Source organism: Mustelus asterias, unplaced genomic scaffold (genome assembly GCF_964213995.1).
Source record: "Mustelus asterias unplaced genomic scaffold, sMusAst1.hap1.1 HAP1_SCAFFOLD_553, whole genome shotgun sequence".
Lineage (NCBI taxonomy): Eukaryota > Metazoa > Chordata > Chondrichthyes > Carcharhiniformes > Triakidae > Mustelus > Mustelus asterias.
Window position 1 is genome coordinate 53,323 of NW_027590503.1, and position 18,943 is coordinate 72,265.

Genomic DNA, 18,943 nt, shown 5'->3' on the forward strand with positions numbered 1-18,943 from the left:
TGGATTGCTAACCTGGACTGACAGTAATGTATTTACAGGATACTCGAAGGAGAGAATTCACAATTCAAAACATTGTATCTAGATTCAGTCGATTCATCAAGATCATTGACCTTTGAATGTAAAGAAGCTGTTCTGTCTGTGGGAACTGATTTCAGCTATCAATGCGTTTGGCATTTGAAAATAAGAATGATAATTTCAAAACCAGGACTTTGCTTGACAGGACATCATGGCAAAGTACTGCAGATGCTGAAATCTGACGAAGGGTCATCCTGACTCGAAAAGTTGGTTCTATTCTCTGTCCACAGATGCTGTCAGACCTGCTGAGAGTTTCCAGCATTTTCTGCTTTTGTTGTGACTGGGAATCAATGTGGGTGAGCAGGCACTGAGGTCTTGGGGCTAACTGGACTTGCTGTCATAGAGTCACACAGCACCGAGAGGTCCTTCAGCCCATAAGGGAACAAGCGAGGAAAAGATGTTCCACAGCATCAGAATTGTCAATTCAGAATTTCTGTCCTGTACTTACGGGGATTAATTTTATAAACTCCTTTTACAGGCTATGAGAAAGGGAGGAATTCCAAACAAGAACATCAAACCAAACATGACATCCAACATCTACTCACTTGATTCATCAGTGCTTGAATATTGTGGACCTTTGAATGTGGAATGAGAAATGTTTCTTTGTTCTGTCTGAGGATTTCAAACTGGAAGTTTTGAAACAATTGACTGGAAAAGCACCGAGTGAGAGTGTTCCAGTGAACTGACTGTGGAAAGAGCTTTAACCAGTTATACAGCCTGATAAAACATCACATCATTCAAAGCGAGGAGAAACCATACAGGTTTCAACTGATTGTCCAACCTGGAGAGTCACAAGGACACTGGCACCATGGAGAAACTGTGGAAATCTGGGGACTGTCGGAAGAGCTTCAATTACCCAATGCTGAAAACACATTACCATTGTCACACTGGGGAGACACCATTCACCTGCTCTGTATGTGGGAAGCGATTCACTCAGTCATCACATCTCACTGACCATCAACTTGTACACAGTGATCAGAGACCTTTTAAATGTTCTGATTGTGAGAAGAAGTTTAAAAGCAAGAAGCATTTGGTAGCACATCAGCTTGTCCACACTGGGGAGAGGCCATTCCTCTGCTCTGTGTGTGGGAAGAAATTCAATCGGTCATCCCACCTTCTGACACATCAGCAAGTTCACACTGGGGAGAGACCATTCCTCTGCTCTGTGTGTGGTAAAGGATTCATTCAGTCATCCCAACTTCTGAGACATCAGCGAGTTCACACTGGGGAGAGGCCATTCACCTGCTCTGAGTGTGGGAAAGGATTCAGTCAGTTGTCCGACCTTCTGGTGCACCAACGAGTTCACACTGGGGAGAGGCCATTCACCTGTTCTGTGTGTCGGAACAGCTTTGCTCAGTCATCTACTCTTCAGAGACACCAACGAGTTCATACTGGAGAGAGGCCATTCACCTGCTCTGAGTGTGGGAAGGGATTCATTCAGTTATCCGACCTTCTGAGACACCAGCGAGTTCACAAATGATCGTAGGATTTGGAGTTTGTCATTGCTGCTTTTAGAGACATCCCGGACTGAACATGTGGCTGTGTAACCTGAGGTGTGTAAGGAATGTGTCCCAGCCACGCTCTTCCATGATTCAGTGGTCCTGGAGGCAGAACAGAAGCTCCTTTACAACTGGGTTTAGAGTCAGGAAGAACAACGGTGAATATTGGAAATGTGATGTCAAGTCAGAGATTGGGATTTAAATTGGGATCTGTTCCAAACTGAGACTTTGAGAATAAATAGAAATGTGGAATGAACATTTAAAATGTTTGTGTGATATTCCTGATCTATCATTGTCAGACAATAACAACATCCTACATTTATATTGTCTCTTTAACACAGTAAATGTGAGAACTAAGTTTTCAGATGATGTCATTGATGGGAATATGTTGATGAGAAATAAGAGGCTAAGGCTGGAGCCTCTGGAGACACCAGAGGTAAGTGTGGAAATGGGAAGGGAAGATATTATAAGTGATTCTCTGACTCTGATTGAAGAGAGAATAGTTTTAAAGTTTACTTATTTATTAGTGTCACAAGTAGGCTTACATTAACACTGCAATGAAGTTACTGTGAAACTCCTCTGGTCGCCACATTCCTGCGCCTGTTCGGGTGCACTGAGGGAGAATTTAGCATGGTCAATGCACCTAATCAGCACAGCTTTTGGACTGTGGGAGGAAACCCGAACATTCGGAAGAAAGCACCACACAGACAAGGGGAGAATGTGCAGACTCTGCACAGACAGTGACCCAAGCTGAGAGTCGTACTCGGGTCCCTGGCACTTGTGGCAGCAGTGCTCGCCACCGTGCCACCCATATAGATCCAGGAGAGAGCAGCCCCACCCAGCTGGACGACAGTGGAGAGGGATGGAGCAGAATGATGTGGGCGACCTTGTCAAAGGCTGCAAATAGGTCAAGGATGAGAAGGGCGAGTTTATCTTTGTCACAGTCACATAGGATGACAAAACATTCAGAGTGAATGAGGGGGCGGGGCTGGAGGATCGAGCTGGAGAGGCAGGTCCTCCAACCAATCGGAGTGAATAAGGGGCGGGGCTGAGCCTGGAGCTCCCTCTGTCGGCGTGTGCGCTCGGCCGCACACTGTCAAGATTGCGGTCGTTCACCCGAGCCTGAATCGGGGAAAAAGCCCGAGCAGCTGTCAACGGTTCAAATACCGAATCCGAGCTTCCTATTGGGGACTTGCGGCCTACACGGGGCGTTTATAAAGCCTCCAAGCCCGCCCACCCATTCTGCTCCATCCCTCTCCACTGTCGTCCAGCTGGGTGGGGCTGCTCTCTCCTGGATCTATATGGGTGGCACGGTGGCGAGCACTGCTGCCACAAGCGCCAGGGACCCGAGGACGACTCTCAGCTTGGGTCACTGTCTGTGCAGAGTCTGCACATTCTCATTCACTCCGATTGGCTGGAGGTCCAGCCGCTCTCCCTGGTCCTCCAGTCCCGTCCCCTCATTCACTCCGATTGGCTGGAGGACCAGCCGTTCTCCCTGGTCCTCCAGTCCCGCCCCCTCATTCACTCCGATTGGTTGGAGGACCAGCCGCTCTTGCTCAGTCCTCCAGCCCCGCCCCCTCTTCCTATTGGTCCGAACTGCCTTCAATCAGTCCCCAAGCTTTGTGAGCGAAACAAACCCTTCAGAATCATTGTCAGCTCCCTGGTTTGCAGCTGCGGGGCTTCTCCCTCCCTCCCGGGAACAGGCCCAGGTTAACGGCCCCATCCTGGCTCAGCCACTGGAGGATGGTTCACATCAGAGGATGGGGGAGGGGGACAATAAATAAGAGGTTACACTTTGGCCTCAAATCAATGAGGACTCTGATCTCTGGGAAGGAAGGAAACCCTGGGAGGTGGGCGGGGTGGATTCACAAACACCCGCTGGAGGCCCCAACACCCCCAGTAAAAAGCTGCAGCTCCCGGGTTTGCAGCTTTTTCCCGGGAGGGAGTTGGGAAGTTTTGTGAAGACCATTCCCGGCTGGTTGTTCGTGGTTCCTGGAGCTCAGAAACCCTGAACCCCACACTGGGTGGTTGTTTTATGAAATACTTTTTATTTATTAATCATCTGTTGAAGAAAATATTAATTTGTTTTGAAAAATCATTTTATAGTATTTGTGAAAATACCCATTAAAATAGCAATTCTCCCAATGTATTTCATAGAATCCCGACTGCTGAAGGAGGTTATTCGGTCCATTGAGTCTGCACCGACAACAATCTCACCTCGGCCCTGTTCCTATAACTCCACATATGTAACCTGCTAATCCCTCTAACCTACTCATCCCAGGACACTAAGGGGCAATTTAGCATGGCCAATGCACCTAACTGGCAAATCTTTGGATGATGGGAGGAAACCGGAGCATCTGGAGAAAACCCACGCAGACATGGGGAGAACAGGCAGACTCCACACGGACAGTGACCCAAGTTGGGAATCGAACCCAGGTCCCTGGAGTTGTGTGGCAGCAGTGCTAACCACTGTGCCGCCTACATTGCTGATGAGAATTTTAAGTTCCTGACTTGGGAATTAATTCTCAGGAATAGTCATTCTGAAAATGACCATTAAAATGTGTTTTAATTTACCCCATAATTGCAGATTTTAGTTTGCATTTCAAAATTGAATTGAGAATGTTTGGGAGCAAATGGTAAAATGAGGTTTGAGACACCAGCTGCAATTATTTTCTGTGACTGATGATACCTTTGTGCCTGTGCAGGAGGTAATTCCCCTGGTGTTGTGGCACAAATAAAATGGAGCCTTTCCTCGGAACAGGTCCGTGTTAACGGTCACCGTGTTGTTTCAGTGGTGAGCAGGGGAAGTGTGGCCATTGTGGTAACAACAGAGTCGGTGGAGCTTCATGTCCCCTGACCTGGAAAGAAAATAATTGACTCCTTGATTGTACTCTCAATCTGTACATGGTCTGGAGAACTGAATCCAGCCAGAGTGACAAGGCAGAGGGAGCTGATCTGAGAATGTAGACATGAAATGGTGGAGATGAGGCAAGGAGTTTGATTTAGACCAGGGACAAGAGAGAGTGTGTGGGATGGGGATTACAGCTCAAGATAAATGAGATGAAGAAGTGTTCCATGGAAACGCGAATTGTCTGTTATGAATTAGTTTTTTAAGCTCTTTTTGCAGGGAACTGGAAGAGGAGGATTCACAGACAGGAAACTCAAACTAAACTTCAGGTCAAGGTCTACAGAACCATTTGATTCACCATGACCTCAGTATGATTGCTTTTTACAGTGGAGGGAGAAATCATTGCCTGTTTTGTCAGTGGAAGAAAATTTAAAAATTCAATGTGGCAGAAAAAGACCCGTGACACACACCCCCGAGTGAGAGTGTTCCAGTGAACTGACTGAAAAGAGATTTAACCGGTTACACAGCCTGAAAAAAATCACACCATTCACAGTGGGGATAAACCATAAACGTGGTTCGTGTGGGATGAGGCTTCAACTCATCATCCAACCTGGAGAGACACAAGGTCACCAGCACCATGGAAATGTGAGGATTGTGGTAAAGGATTCAATTATCGATCCCGGTTGGAAACTCATCGATGCAGTCACATTGGAGCCGACAAAATGGAAAAACCATGGAAATTTGATGATTGTGGTAAAGAATTCAATTATTCATACTTGCTGGAAAACCATAGATACAGTCACACTGGAGAGAGGCCATTCACCTGCTCCGTGTGTGGGAAAAGATTCACTACCTCATTCCACCTACTGTTACACCAGCAAATTCACAGATAAGAGGCCATTCAGCTGCTCCACCTGTGGAAAGGGGTTCTCATGTTCATCCAACCTCAGTGCACATCAGTGAGTTCACACTGGGGAGAGATTGTTCACCTGCTCCTTGTGTGGGAAGGATTTTGCTGGGCTATCTGGTCTTTGGTCACGCCAGCGAATTCACACAGGGGAGAAGACCTTCAGCTACTCTGTGTGTGGTAAGAAATTCACTCTGTCTCTAACCTGCTGTCACAACAGCGGGTTCACACAGAGGAGAGACTGTTCAGCTGCACTTCCTGTGGAAAGAGGTTCAGGTCTTCATCCAACCTCAGTGCACACAAGCGAGTTCACACTGGGGAAAGGCCGTTCACCTGTTCCATGTGTGGGAGGGAATTCACCAATTCATCCGGCCTCCTGTCACATCAGCGAATTCACACTGAGGAGAAGCCATTTATTTGCACATATTGTGGAAAGAGTTTCAGGCAGTTATCAATCCTCACTGCACATCAACACACTCACACTGGGGAGAGACCATTGACTTGCTCCATGTGTGGGAAGGGATTCACTCAGTCTGGCAGCCTGCATTTACATGAGCTCACCCACACTGGGGAGAGGCCATTCACCTGCTCTGTGTGTGGGAAGGGATACACTCAGTCATCCCACTTGCTGACACATCTGCAATTTCACAATTGTCAGCAGGAGTTGGATTTTGCAGTTACTGCAGCTGTTAATCATATTCAGGATTGATAGTCTGACAATATTTGGTTTGTTTCTGCTGACATTAACAATCCTTACAACTGGAATTCTGGTTTAATAGTCTGAAATGTCACTGATTTTCAGGGCTGTTGTGTCCCTTTTTAAAAGCACTATCTGTGATTTTTTTTGTTTTAATTCAGGAACTCTCAACAGGAACTTGTTTATAATTTTTCCTTCAATCTGAAATTGACATTTGGTACAAACTACAATTCAGTGTCTGAAAGATTCCACTGATTAAGATTTCCAATTAGAAAATGCTGACAATTCTTACTGACTTACACATTCTTCACAGTGACACTTCCATGATCACATTAAATTGTCAAGGAACATAAAACAATGCACAGATACTTGCTGGTACTGAACTTGAATATTGCTGAAAAGAGAGACATGTTGCTGAATCTTTTCAGCATGCATTCATCAGGACAAACGGAAGAATGCCAAATTTTAAATGATTGCAATTTATACTACAGGAGAAAAGGGTGCTAATTTGTGGACGATCATTGACTTGAAGCATTGCCATGGAGAAACCAATAGGAGACTGTAGGTTTCTCAAGCTTCTGGGAAATTCAAAAAAGGTGCAAGGCTTTTGTTTGCAGGGAAAGGATCGCTGCGTATGTATGTATGTCACTTCTCACAAATATAACAGCCGTATTATGAACTTGACTGTTATCTTCAATTGATTGAGTGTAGCTATTAGCACACTCAGGATTGTTCAGCAAGTGCTGCCTAATCTGTAATCACAGTAAACATTGTATTTTTGGTCTTGTGAGTGTGGGTTGCTTGAAAAAAAAAATCACGACCCATTATGAACAAATCAAGGAACATGCTGTTTTATTCTAACAACCATTTACTGGGCTAGCCGGCACTGTAATGTTCACCATTTTAGATTCAAATCTGGGGGGGATAATGTTCACTGTTTTATATTTTGGTCTGGGGGGATAATGTTCTCTGTTTTATATTCGGGTCTGGGGGGGATAATGTTCTTTGTTTTATATTCGGGTCTGGGGGGGATAATGTTCACTGTTTTATATTCCGGTCTGGGGGGGATAATGTTCTCTGTTTTATATTCGGGTCTGGGGGGGATAATGTTCACTGTTTTATATTCGGGTCTGGGGGATAATGTTCACTGTTTTATATTCGGGTCTGGGGGGGATAATGTTCACTGTTTTATATTCAGGTCTGGGGGGGATAATGTTCACTGTTTTATATTCGGGTCTGGGGGATAATGTTCACTGTTTTATATTCGGGTCTGGGGGGATAATGTTCACTGTTTTATATTCAGGTCTGGGGGGGATAATGTTCACTGTTTTATATTCGGGTCTGGGGGATAATGTTCACTGTTTTATATTCGGGTCTGGGGGGGATAATGTTCACTGTTTTATATTCGGGTCTGGGGGATAATGTTCACTGTTTTATATTCGGGTCTGGGGGGATAATGTTCACTGTTTTATATTCAGGTCTGGGGGGGATAATGTTCACTGTTTTATATTCGGGTCTGGGGGGGATAATGTTCACTGTTTTATATTCGGGTCTGGGGGGGATAATGTTCACTGTTTTATATTCGGGTCTGGGGGATAATGTTCACTGTTTTATATTCGGGTCTGGGGGATAATGTTCACTGTTTTATATTCGGGTCTGGGGGGATAATGTTCACTGTTTTATATTCGGGTCTGGTGGGGATAATCACTGTTTTATATTCGGGTCTGGGGGGGATAATGTTCACTGTTTTATATTCGGGTCTGGGGGATAATGTTCACTGTTTTATATTCGGGTCTGGGGGATAATGTTCACTGTTTTATATTCGGGTCTGGGGGGGATAATGTTCACTGTTTTATATTCGGGTCTGGGGGATAATGTTCACTGTTTTATATTCGGGTCTGGGGGGGATAATGTTCACTGTTTTATATTCGGGTCTGGGGGGGATAATGTTCACTGTTTTATATTCGGGTCTGGGGGATAATGTTCACTGTTTTATATTCGGGTCTGGGAGATAATGTTCACTGTTTTATATTCAGGTCTGGGGGGGATAATGTTCACTGTTTTATATTCGGGTCTGGGGGTAATGTTCACTGTTTTATATTCGGGTCTGGGGGGGATAATGTTCACTGTTTTATATTCGGGTCTGGGGGATAATGTTCACTGTTTTATATTCGGGTCTGGGGGATAATGTTCACTGTTTTATATTCGGGTCTGGGGGGGATAATGTTCACTGTTTTATATTCGGGTCTGGGGGGGATAATGTTCACTGTTTTATATTCGGGTCTGGGGGGGATAATGTTCACTGTTTTATATTCGGGTCTGGGGGGATAATGTTCACTATTTTATATTCAGGTCTGGGGGGATAATGTTCACTGTTTTATATTCGGGTCTGGGGGATAATGTTCACTGTTTTATATTCGGGTCTTGGGGGGATAATGTTCACTGTTTTATATTCGGGTCTGGGAGATAATGTTCACTGTTTTATATTCGGGTCTGGGGGGGATAATGTTCACTGTTTTATATTCGGGTCTGGGGGATAATGTTCACTGTTTTATATTCGGGTCTGGGGGGGATAATGTTCACTGTTTTATATTCGGGTCTGGGGGATAATGTTCACTGTTTTATATTCGGGTCTGGGGGATAATGTTCACTGTTTTATATTTGGGTCTGGGGGATAATGTTCACTGTTTTATATTCGGGTCTGGGGGATAATGTTCACTGTTTTATATTCGGGTCTGGGGGGTATAATGTTCACTGTTTTATATTCGGGTCTGGGGGATAATGTTCACTGTTTTATATTCGGGTCTGGGGGGGATAATGTTCACTGTTTTATATTCGGGTCTGGGGGATAATGTTCACTGTTTTATATTCGGGTCTGGGGGGGATAATGTTCACTGTTTTATATTCGGGTCTGGGGGATAATGTTCACTGTTTTATATTCGGGTCTGGGCGGTATAATGTTCACTGTTTCATATTCGGGTCTGGGGGGAATAATGTTCACTGTTTTATATTCGGGTCTGGGGGGAATAATGTTCACTGTTTTATATTCGGGTCAGGGGGGGATAATGTTCACTGTTTTATATTCGGGTCTGGGGGGAATAATGTTCACTGTTTTATATTCGGGTCTGGGGGGGATAATGTTCTCTGTTTGATATTCGGGTCTGGGGGGGATAATGTTCTCTGTTTTATATTCGGGTCTGGGGGGATAATGTTCACTGTTTTATATTCGGGTCTGGGGGATAATGTTCACTGTTTTATATTCGGGTCTGAGGGATAATGTTCACTGTTTTATATTCGGGTCTGGGGGATAATGTTCACTGTTTTATATTCGGGTCTGGGGGATAATGTTCACTGTTTTAGATTCGGGTCTGGGGGGGATAATGTTCACTGTTTTATATTCGGGTCTGGGGGATAATGTTCACTGTTTTATATTCGGGTCTGGAGGGGATAATGTTCACTGTTTTATATTCGGGTCTGGGGGATAATGTTCACTGTTTTATATTCGGGTCTGGGGGGGATAATGTTCACTGTTTTATATTCGGGTCTGGGCGATAATGTTCACTGTTTTATATTCGGGTCTGGGGGGGATAATGTTCACTGTTTTATATTCGGGTCCGGGGGGGATAATGTTCACTGTTTTATTTTCGGGTCTGGGGGGATAATGTTCTCTGTTTTATACTCGAGTCTGGGCGATAATATTCACTGTTTTCTCTTCAGGTCTGGGTCAATAATCTTCACTGTTTTGTATTTGGGACTGGGAGATAATGTTCACTGTCCGGGGTTTGTTAGCCAGGGTTGATTCTGCCTCACGGTGCACTCCAGGCTGTCAGAGCTGTCATTAAAAGCCCTAATTTCCAGTCAGTGACTGAGTTGTCTCAGATGGGATGGAGAATCAGTGTGGGTGTAATGTGCTTCATGGACAGTGATGGGTAAGAATGAGTATAAAATAAACCAGGACTACACCAGGTAATTGTGAGAACATTGAAACCATCACAAAAAATCACAGCATCATGTTGGAAAACAGAATATTTAATCTGAATCCTTGATCAATTTTGTTTGATTCAATATTGTGAGTGACTTGTTGGATTGCTGGTTTTCGAAAGACAGCTCAGCATCATCATTTTGACCACAGACTCGGCCCTGGTAACTGCTGTTTTTTCTCTGTACCTTCTGTTTTAATTTTAAGTGGAACCTTAATATTTGCTTGGTACACCGGTCGATTCATCTTTCCAGGGGTGAGTGTGTCTGCGAAATATACAACTAAAAACATTCTCCATTTACCTCCTGCATTGCTGCAGTAACTATGCATTGTTCTGACTCTGCCAGCAGAACTGTGGAATTAATTGGATAAATCTTAAAGAGAGCCCGGGCTGGGCAGGATAGAGTCACAGAGGTTTACAGCATGGAAACGTCAGCCAAATGGTTTCCATCTGTGATGTATCATTCCGTAAAACAGAATATTCAGTCTCAGGAGAAAGAAAGTGAAAGAAACCAGTTTCTGCGGGATTTACGCAACCAGTGTGAGCACCTTCAGGAGAGCAGAGAGAGGAGGGGGAGGGGGGGGGGGATCAGTGAGAAAAGTTTAAAAACTCGGGCTGTTCCGACAAGAGACAACTGGTTTAAATCAATTTTAGAAATAGAGATTGGCAGCGCACAAATTCAGAGGAATGTATTTTTAAAAATTAATTGATCTCAATTGCGCAATTCTATTATTGTCTTTGATTGACATGGCGCCGTTGGTTCCCAGGTGCCCCTGCGGGTGTGAAAGTGTTCTATTCATTCCACCAGAGCCTATTGCACAGGCGCGGTGCGAGATCTGGAGCGTGCGCAGTGTCATTTTGCTCGGAGCCCTGCGAGTACGGGAGCCGCTTTTTTCAGCAGGTGAGTCGGTGGGGCTGCGGAAGAAATGGAGCCGGGAGTGAGCTATGGCTTCACAAACATCCGCTGTAGGCCGCACGGCCCGAATAAGACCCTGCAGGTCTCGGGTTTACAGCTCCCAGGCTTTTATCCCGGGAACAGGCCCCGGTTATTGGCCGCCATCTTGTTTCAGCGGAGACGGAGGGCACATGCGCTGCTGTCTGTGACGGGTCACAATGGGCGTGGTTTCAGGGGCTGGTTCAGAACCTCTATCTTCAGAGGGACAATAGGTAGCAGGGCGCATGCGCACCGATCCAAGAACATCGGAATAAGAATTCGGAACAGGAGCCCGTCATTCGGCCCATCGAGCCTGCTGCATCTTTCAATAAGATCATGTCTACTTTGCTCCCCCACCCCGTCCATACCCTTGACTCTCTTGTGGATCAAAACCTCAGCTTTGAATATATTCAATGACCTGCCTCCAATCCTCACTGGTGAAGACAGAGTTCCAAAGATCAACAACCCGCTGAGAGAAAAGATCTCTCTTCATCTTAAATTTGAGATCCTTTATTTTTACTTGATTCCCACACCAGAGGAAACATCCTCTCAGCATCTACCTTGTCAAGCACCTTATATCATATAAATCATAGAATCCCTACAGTGCAGAAGGAGGCCATTCGGCCCATCGAATCTGTACCGATCACAATCCCACCCAGGCCCCATCCCCACAACCCCTGCATTTACCCTGCTAATCCCCCTGACACGAGGGTCAATTTAGTATGGCCAACCCGTCTTTGGACTGTGGGAGGAAACCAGAGCACCTGGAGGAAACCCCCGCAGACATGGGGAGAATGTGCAAACTCTATACAGACAGTGACCCAAGGCCGGAATTGAACCTGGGACCCTGGTGCTGTGAGGCAGCAGTGCTAGCCACCATGCCGCCCTTAAATTCCCAGATATTTCATTAAGATTACTTCTCAGTCTTCAAAACCCCAAAGAGCACAGGCCCAAACTGCTCAACCTGAAAGATAAAACTCCTCATTTCAGGAATCAACCAACTGAATCTTCTCTGAACTGCCTCCACTGCAATTTTGTCCCAGCTAAAGTAATTGTGTGCCAGGTCAGAGGAGAGAATGTTTTGAATTTCTGTTCTGGACAGATGCTGATGGATTTTGGAAACTCCTTTAGAAGGGGAGGATTTACTCACAGCAAACTCAGACCAAAAGAGATGTTTGTCTGTCTTGAATTTCTAACCTTGAATTACACCTATAACTTTCCTCATTTACAGGGACAAGATTTGAAGATTGCGACATTTTTCCCAAACACCAATCTCTCTGAGATCTGTTGAGCTGCAGCAGATTTAAAATGTGAAAACAGTGAAATTGTTTTGGGGTGAGTGTTAGTGAGCATTAATTTAAATTCAGAGCATGCTCTGATTCCATGGATCTTGGGCTATTATGACTCCTTTACCATGGATGGGGAGGCAATGGTGCAGTGATAGTGTTATTGGATTAGTAATACAGGGATCCAGGACAATACACTGTGAACCCTGGGTTCAAATCTCACAATGGCAAATGAAGAAATTTGAATTCAGTAAAAATTGAGAATTAGAAGCCCGTTGATGACAATTGTTGTAAAAATCCATCTGATTTAATAATGTCCTTTAAAGAAGGAAATGACCACATCCCCCAGCAATGCAAGCCACTCAGTTCAAGGGCAATGAGTTATGGGCAATAGATGCTGATGCAGCCAGCACATAGAGTCATAGAGCAATACAGCACGGAAACTGGCCCTTTGGCCCAACTGATCCATGCCAACCATGGTGCCCTCCCAGCTCGTTCCAGTTGCCCATGTTTGGCTCATATCCCTCTAATCCTTTCCAATTCATGTACTTATCCAAATGCTTTTTAAATGTTTAAACCTGCTGTTTGAACCTGCCTCAACCACTTTCTCTGGCAGCTCATTCCATGTACACACCACCCTCTGCATGAAGAAGTTGCCCCTCAGGTCCCTTTTAATCTTTCCCCTCTCATCTTGAGGTCATTAATTAATTAATTAATTAATCTTAAACCCATGCCCTCTAGTTTTCAATTCTCTTACCCTGGCAAAACGGCAATGTGGGTTCATCCTATCTATGCCCCCCATGATTTAATACACCTCAATATAGTCACCCCACATTCTCCTACATTCGAAGGAATAAAGCCCTCATCTGTCCAACCTCTCGTGATCACTCAGGCCCATTAGTCCCGGCAACATCCTCATAAATCTTCTTTGCACTCTTTCCAGTTTATGAATGTCTTTCCTATAACAGGGTTACAAAAACTGTACACAGTACTCCAAGTGCAGCCTCACCAACGACTCATACAACTGTAACATAATGTCCCAACTCCTATACTCAGTGCCCTGACTGATGAAGTCCAGTGTGCTAAATGCCTTCTTCACCACTCTGTGTACCTGTGCCGCCACTTTCAATGAACTATGTACTTGTACTCCTGGGTTCCTCTGTTCCCCAACACTCCCCAGGGCCTTACCATTCATTGTACAAGTCCTACCCTGGTTTGACTTTCCAAAATGCAACACTCACACTTAAGACCATAAGACATAGGAGCAGAATTAGGCCACTTGGCCCATCGAGTCTGCTCCGCCATTCAATCATGGCTGACGCTTTTCTCATCCCCATTATCCTGCCTTTTTCCCATGACCCCTGATTCCTTATTAATCAAGAACCTATATATCTCTGTCTTAAAGACAGTCAGTGACCTGGCCTCCACAGCCTTCTGCGGAAAAGAGTTCCACAGATTCACCACTCTCTGGTTGAAGAAATTCCTCCTTATCTCTGTTTTAAAGGATTGTCCCTTTAGACTGAGGTTGTGCCTCTGTACTATGTATTATCTGTACTGAAACCCATTTGCCAATCAGCGGCCACTTCCCTAACCGATCAACTGATCAAGATCCCCCTGTAATTTTTGATAACCTTCTTCACTATCAGCGATACCTCCTAATTTAGTATTGTCTGCAAACTTGCTAACCATGCTTTTTATGAATTTTTAAACGGCCATCCATTTCTCTGTTTCACCTCTGCCCTCCCTGATCAGCTCTCTGCCATTGTCTACCTTCCTCTGCCTCTAATAATGGGTGTATTTTAACTCTTATTTCTGCAAGCTATGTCTTGATGAGGTTTTTACCACTTCACAACTCTATTCACTGCTGATTTACCAGCTTAGTCTTACAATGTTCAGGAATTGTTTCTCTTCCACTGGAGATCATTTCCCTTCCGCTTCTGAGCTTATATTGACCAATAAAATCTGATACATTTTTATTCCCTGTAATTCATTCTGCCCACCCTGAAACGTTAATCTTCTTTCTGTCTAAAAGGATGGTCTCTTTCCTAATGTTCACAATTAAAGGGCAGGAGATGGCTGACATTTAAGGGGACAGTAAATTAATACAGGACAGAGATATGTCTAGTGTTATTATATGGTACCCAGATTAGATAAATTATTTATGTTTGTGTAATAAAATACATTTATTATTATTTCTTGCATTGTAATATAATGCTGCAGTGATGTTATACATTTCCAGTCATAAAGTCATTACAGCACAGAAGGAATCCATTTGGTAACTCGAGTCCATGCTGACTCTCTGTATAACATTCCAGTCCCATTCCCACTCTATATCCCCATTCTCCTGAAAGTTTATTTCCTTCAAGTGCCCATCCACTTTCATTTTTAAATAGAATCCATAGATATGGATGGAGATTTACAACTTTTTGGGAATGAAATAGGAAAGAATATTCCACAGAAACTAGAATTGTCTGCTCTGAATTTCTATCCTATACTGACTGTGATGACTTTTGCAAACTCATTTCACAGGATATTGAACGAGGAATCACAGGCAAAAATCTCAACCGTCACGTCTAGACAGAGTCATATTCCTTGGGATCTGAATATCTTGTAATATGGAACTGTAGCTACGTTATATATTTCCAGACATCTCTTCCCTCAGAACGTTGTTCGTCTTTTGGATTTCTCTTCCACAGGGACCAGTGGAGGCTGAGGATCATTGAATATATTCCAGTTAGACAGATCTTTGACTGACAAGGGTGTCAAGGGTTATGGGGAACAGACAAGAAGATGGAGCAAAAGCTAAGGCCGAAATCTCAAACGTCATGTCTCGATCTGACAGAGTCATATTCCATGGGAGCTGAATATCATCAGCCATTGAATCTAGAAGGAGAACTGATTGTCCAGTTTGTTGATTTGAAAAGATTTCAAACATCAGTGTGACTGGAAAAGCACCAACACACGGCCACACTGGAGTGAGAGTCTTCCAGTGCACTGACTAAAGAGCTTTAACCAGTTACACAGCCTGAATAAATATCATATCATTCACAGCAGGGAGAGACTGTACCCGTGTTCTGTGTGTGGACAAGGCTTCAACTGATTGGTAACCCAAGGGAGAGGCAAGGACACCTGCACCATGGAGAAACCATGGAAATGTGGGGACTGTGGGAAGAGATACAAATACCCATCTGAACTGGAAGCTCATTGGTGCAGCCACACTGGGCAGAGACCATTCACCTGCTCTCAGTGTGAGAAGGGATTCAGTCATTTATCCAGCCTGCGGGCACACCAGCGAGTTCACACTGTGGAGAGGCCATCCAGCTGCTCTCAGTGTGGGAAGGGATTCACTTGTTCATCCCACCTGCGGAGGCACCAGCGAGTTCACACGGAGGAGAGACCATTTACATGTCCTCAGTGTGGGAAGGGATTCACTCGGTCATCCCACCTGCAGACACACCAGCGAGTTCACACGGGGGAGAGGCCATTCAGCTGCTCTCATTGTGGGAAGGGATTCACTCAGTTATCCAGCCTGCAGAAACACCAGCGAGTTCACACTGGGGAGAGACCATTCAGCTGCTCTCAGTGTGGGGAGGGATTCACTTGTTCATCCAGCCTGCGGAGGCACCAGCGAGTTCACACCGGGGAGAGACCATTCACTTGCTCTGATTGTGGCAAGGGATTCAGTCAATCATCCAACCTGATAAAGCACCAGCGAATTCACACTGGGGACAGGCCATTCACCTGCTCCGTGTGTGGGAAGGGATTCACTCAGTCACCTCACCTGCTGAAACACCATCATGTTCACGAGTGACTGCAAGGACTGAATTTTGCTGTTAATCACATCGAGGTCCCAACCATTTTCATTGGTGTCTGTTTCTGCTGATGTTAATAAACCCTGGCCCAGTTGTAAGATTTGTATTGTGGATTGTCTTGTCTGAGTCCTGAACTCGTAAATAAAAACAAGAAGTGCTGTAAAAACTCAGCAGGTCTGACAGCATCTCTGGAGAGAGAAACAGAGCTAATGTTTTGACACTGAAGAAGAGTCACATTCAACTGGAAACATTAACTGTTCCTGTCTTTACAGATTCTGTCAGACTTACTGAGATTTTGCAGCAACTTCTGTTTTTAGAATGACGGTGAATGCTGGATACATGAATCAGAGATTGGTGTAAAACTGGGATCTGCTCCTAAATGAAAGTGAAACAGCAGGTTAAAGTTTCCAGTCTGAAAAGTACTATGGTTATTATACTATATCTACCATTTTAAGGCTGGTTTTAACTCATTTAAAATAAACCTATTTAAAATATATTTGTAAAAGTCAGTATTAAAATACGAGTTGGATGAGTTCACAGGAGCCTGTTAACCGCTGGAACAATTATTCAACAAACATTGGATCTCCAGATAGAGAAGAAGCTGCAGTTTGTTTGCAGGAATTCCCTGTTTTATTGATGTGTGTGTGTTAGACATCAGGATAACTAAAAATACACAAACCTGGACATCAATGGTGATCTGATTGACAGTTACTCTGGGAATCACTCCCACTGTGAAACTTCAGCACTGACACTGCTGAATGTTGTCGGCTCAGGGAGTGGGGCCTCCAGGAGTGGACTGTAAAAAAGCTGGGTTTCAGTATCCTGACTAATATATGGTGAGGAACCAGAAAAACCCTTACTGAGGAACTGCCTGGGGTTTTACCCGTGTAGGTTCAGGGGCAAATGATTCCTGACTCCCTGAAATGTCTGATATTGAACCCAGTTTGGAACAAGATTCATTCAGTTTCCAGGAGAATAGAGACAAATATCACCCACAACTGAGAGAGAGAAAAACAGCCACCTTGATCAATGACTTGGATGAAGCCAGAATTGATGATACAAAGATAGGTAGAAAAGCAAGTTGTGAGGTTATTACAAAAAATCTGTAAGGGACACAGATAAGTTACCTGAATGGACAGAAAAATGGCAGATGGAGTATAGTGCGGGAAAGTGGGAGCTTTTCCACTTTGGCAGGAAGAATAGAGAAGCAAAAAATTGTTTAAATATACAGAAACTGAAGAATACTGCCGTAGAGAGGAATCTGGGTGTCCTTGTACATGAATCGTGAAAAAATAGGATGAAGGTACAGCAAGTAAAGAAGAAGGCAAATGGAGTGTTGGACTTTACTGCAAGGGGGTGGAGTTTGAAAAAGGGAACTTGCTGCACCTACACAGGACATTGCTGACATAGCAGCTGGAATACTGTGTACGGTTTTGGTCTCCCTACTTATGGAATGACATGCTTTCATTGGAATGAGTTCAGAGAAAGTTCACCAGGCCCATTCCTAAGATGAAGGTGTTGGCTTTTGAGGAAAGGTTGTGAAGGTGTAGGGGAGAATTCTCCCATCCCACCCACCACAGGAATCGTAGCAGGCCGGGGGGTCCTCTGACCTCAGGGGGGGATTCTCCAGTTTTGGGGAAGTGATCCCACAGAATCCAACTCGTTGTCTTTTGGGGAAAGGTTGCACCTATACTCATTAGGTCTGGAAGAATGAGCAGTGAACATTCTGAAACCTATAAGATTCTCATGGACAGTTGACAGGCAAGAGGCCAAGAGGATGATTCATGAAGGAGTCTTGAACTTGGTGCCACAGTCTGCGCTGTCCTGTGTCGTGAAGGCCGCCTTGGAGAACGCTTACCTGAAGATCCAAGGCTGAATGCCCGTGACTGCTGAAGTGCTCCCCCACAGGAAGAGAACAGTCTTGCCTGGTGATTGTCGAGCGGTGTTCATTCATCCGTTGTCATAGCGTCTGTATGGTTTCCCCAATGTACCATGCCTCGGGACATCCTTTCCTGCAGCGTATCAGGTAGACAATGTTGACCGAGTTGCAAGAGTAGGTACCGTGTACCTGGTAGATGGTGTTCTCACGTGAGATGATGGCATCCGTGTCAATGATCCGGCACGTCTTGCAGAGGTTTGTTTGAGGTCATTAGGTTACATTGAAGCTTCATATGTTTCATATGAAGCAATTTTTAAAAGCAGTATCTCGGCCTTTTGGCTAAGATGCAAATGAGATCAAGTCTTGGAGGAGGAATTGCTTTCCCTCCTCCAATCAGCTTGGCCTCTGCACAGTAGCACGCTGCAATTTTTTCCCATTTAAATAATAGTCAATTTTGCTGTTATTCCTACCAAAATGGATGACCTCACATTTACCAACATTGTACTCCATCTGCCAGACCCTCGCCCACTCACTTAGATTATCTATATCCCTTTGCAGACTTTCAGCGTCCTCTGCACACTTTGCTCTTAGTGTCATCTGCGAATTTTGACACACTACACTTGGTCCCCAACTCCAAATCATCTATGTAAATCGTAAACAATTGAGGTCCCAACACTGATCCCTGAGGCACACCACTAGTCACTGATCGCCAACCAGAAAAACACCCATTTACCCCCACTCTTTGCTTTCAGTTAGTGAACCAATCCTCTATCCATGCTAATACATTACCCGTAACACTGTGCACCTTTATCTTATGCAGCAGTCTTTGGTGTGGCACCTTGTCAAATGCCTTCTGGAAATCCAGATACACCACATCCACAGGTTCCCCATTGTCCACTGCACATGTAATGTTCTCAAAGAATTCCACCAAATTAGTCAAACATGACCTGCCCTTCATGAACCCATGCTGCGTCTTACCCATGGGACAATTTATATCCAGATGTCTCGCTATTTCTTCCCTGATGA

At 44.6% G+C, this 18,943-nt stretch overlaps 1 protein-coding gene across 1 annotated transcript in view; it reads right to left on the reverse strand.

Annotated features, from left to right (window-relative positions):
* Nucleotides 1-18,943, reverse strand: part of LOC144487022 (uncharacterized) — a 34,407-nt gene that overhangs the window by 11,523 nt on the left and 3,941 nt on the right. Inside the window, exon 2 of the mRNA XM_078205066.1 lies at nt 17,614-17,725. Within this exon, the coding sequence (XP_078061192.1) occupies nt 17,614-17,725 (112 nt within the window). The remainder of the gene's footprint in view (nt 1-17,613; nt 17,726-18,943) is intronic.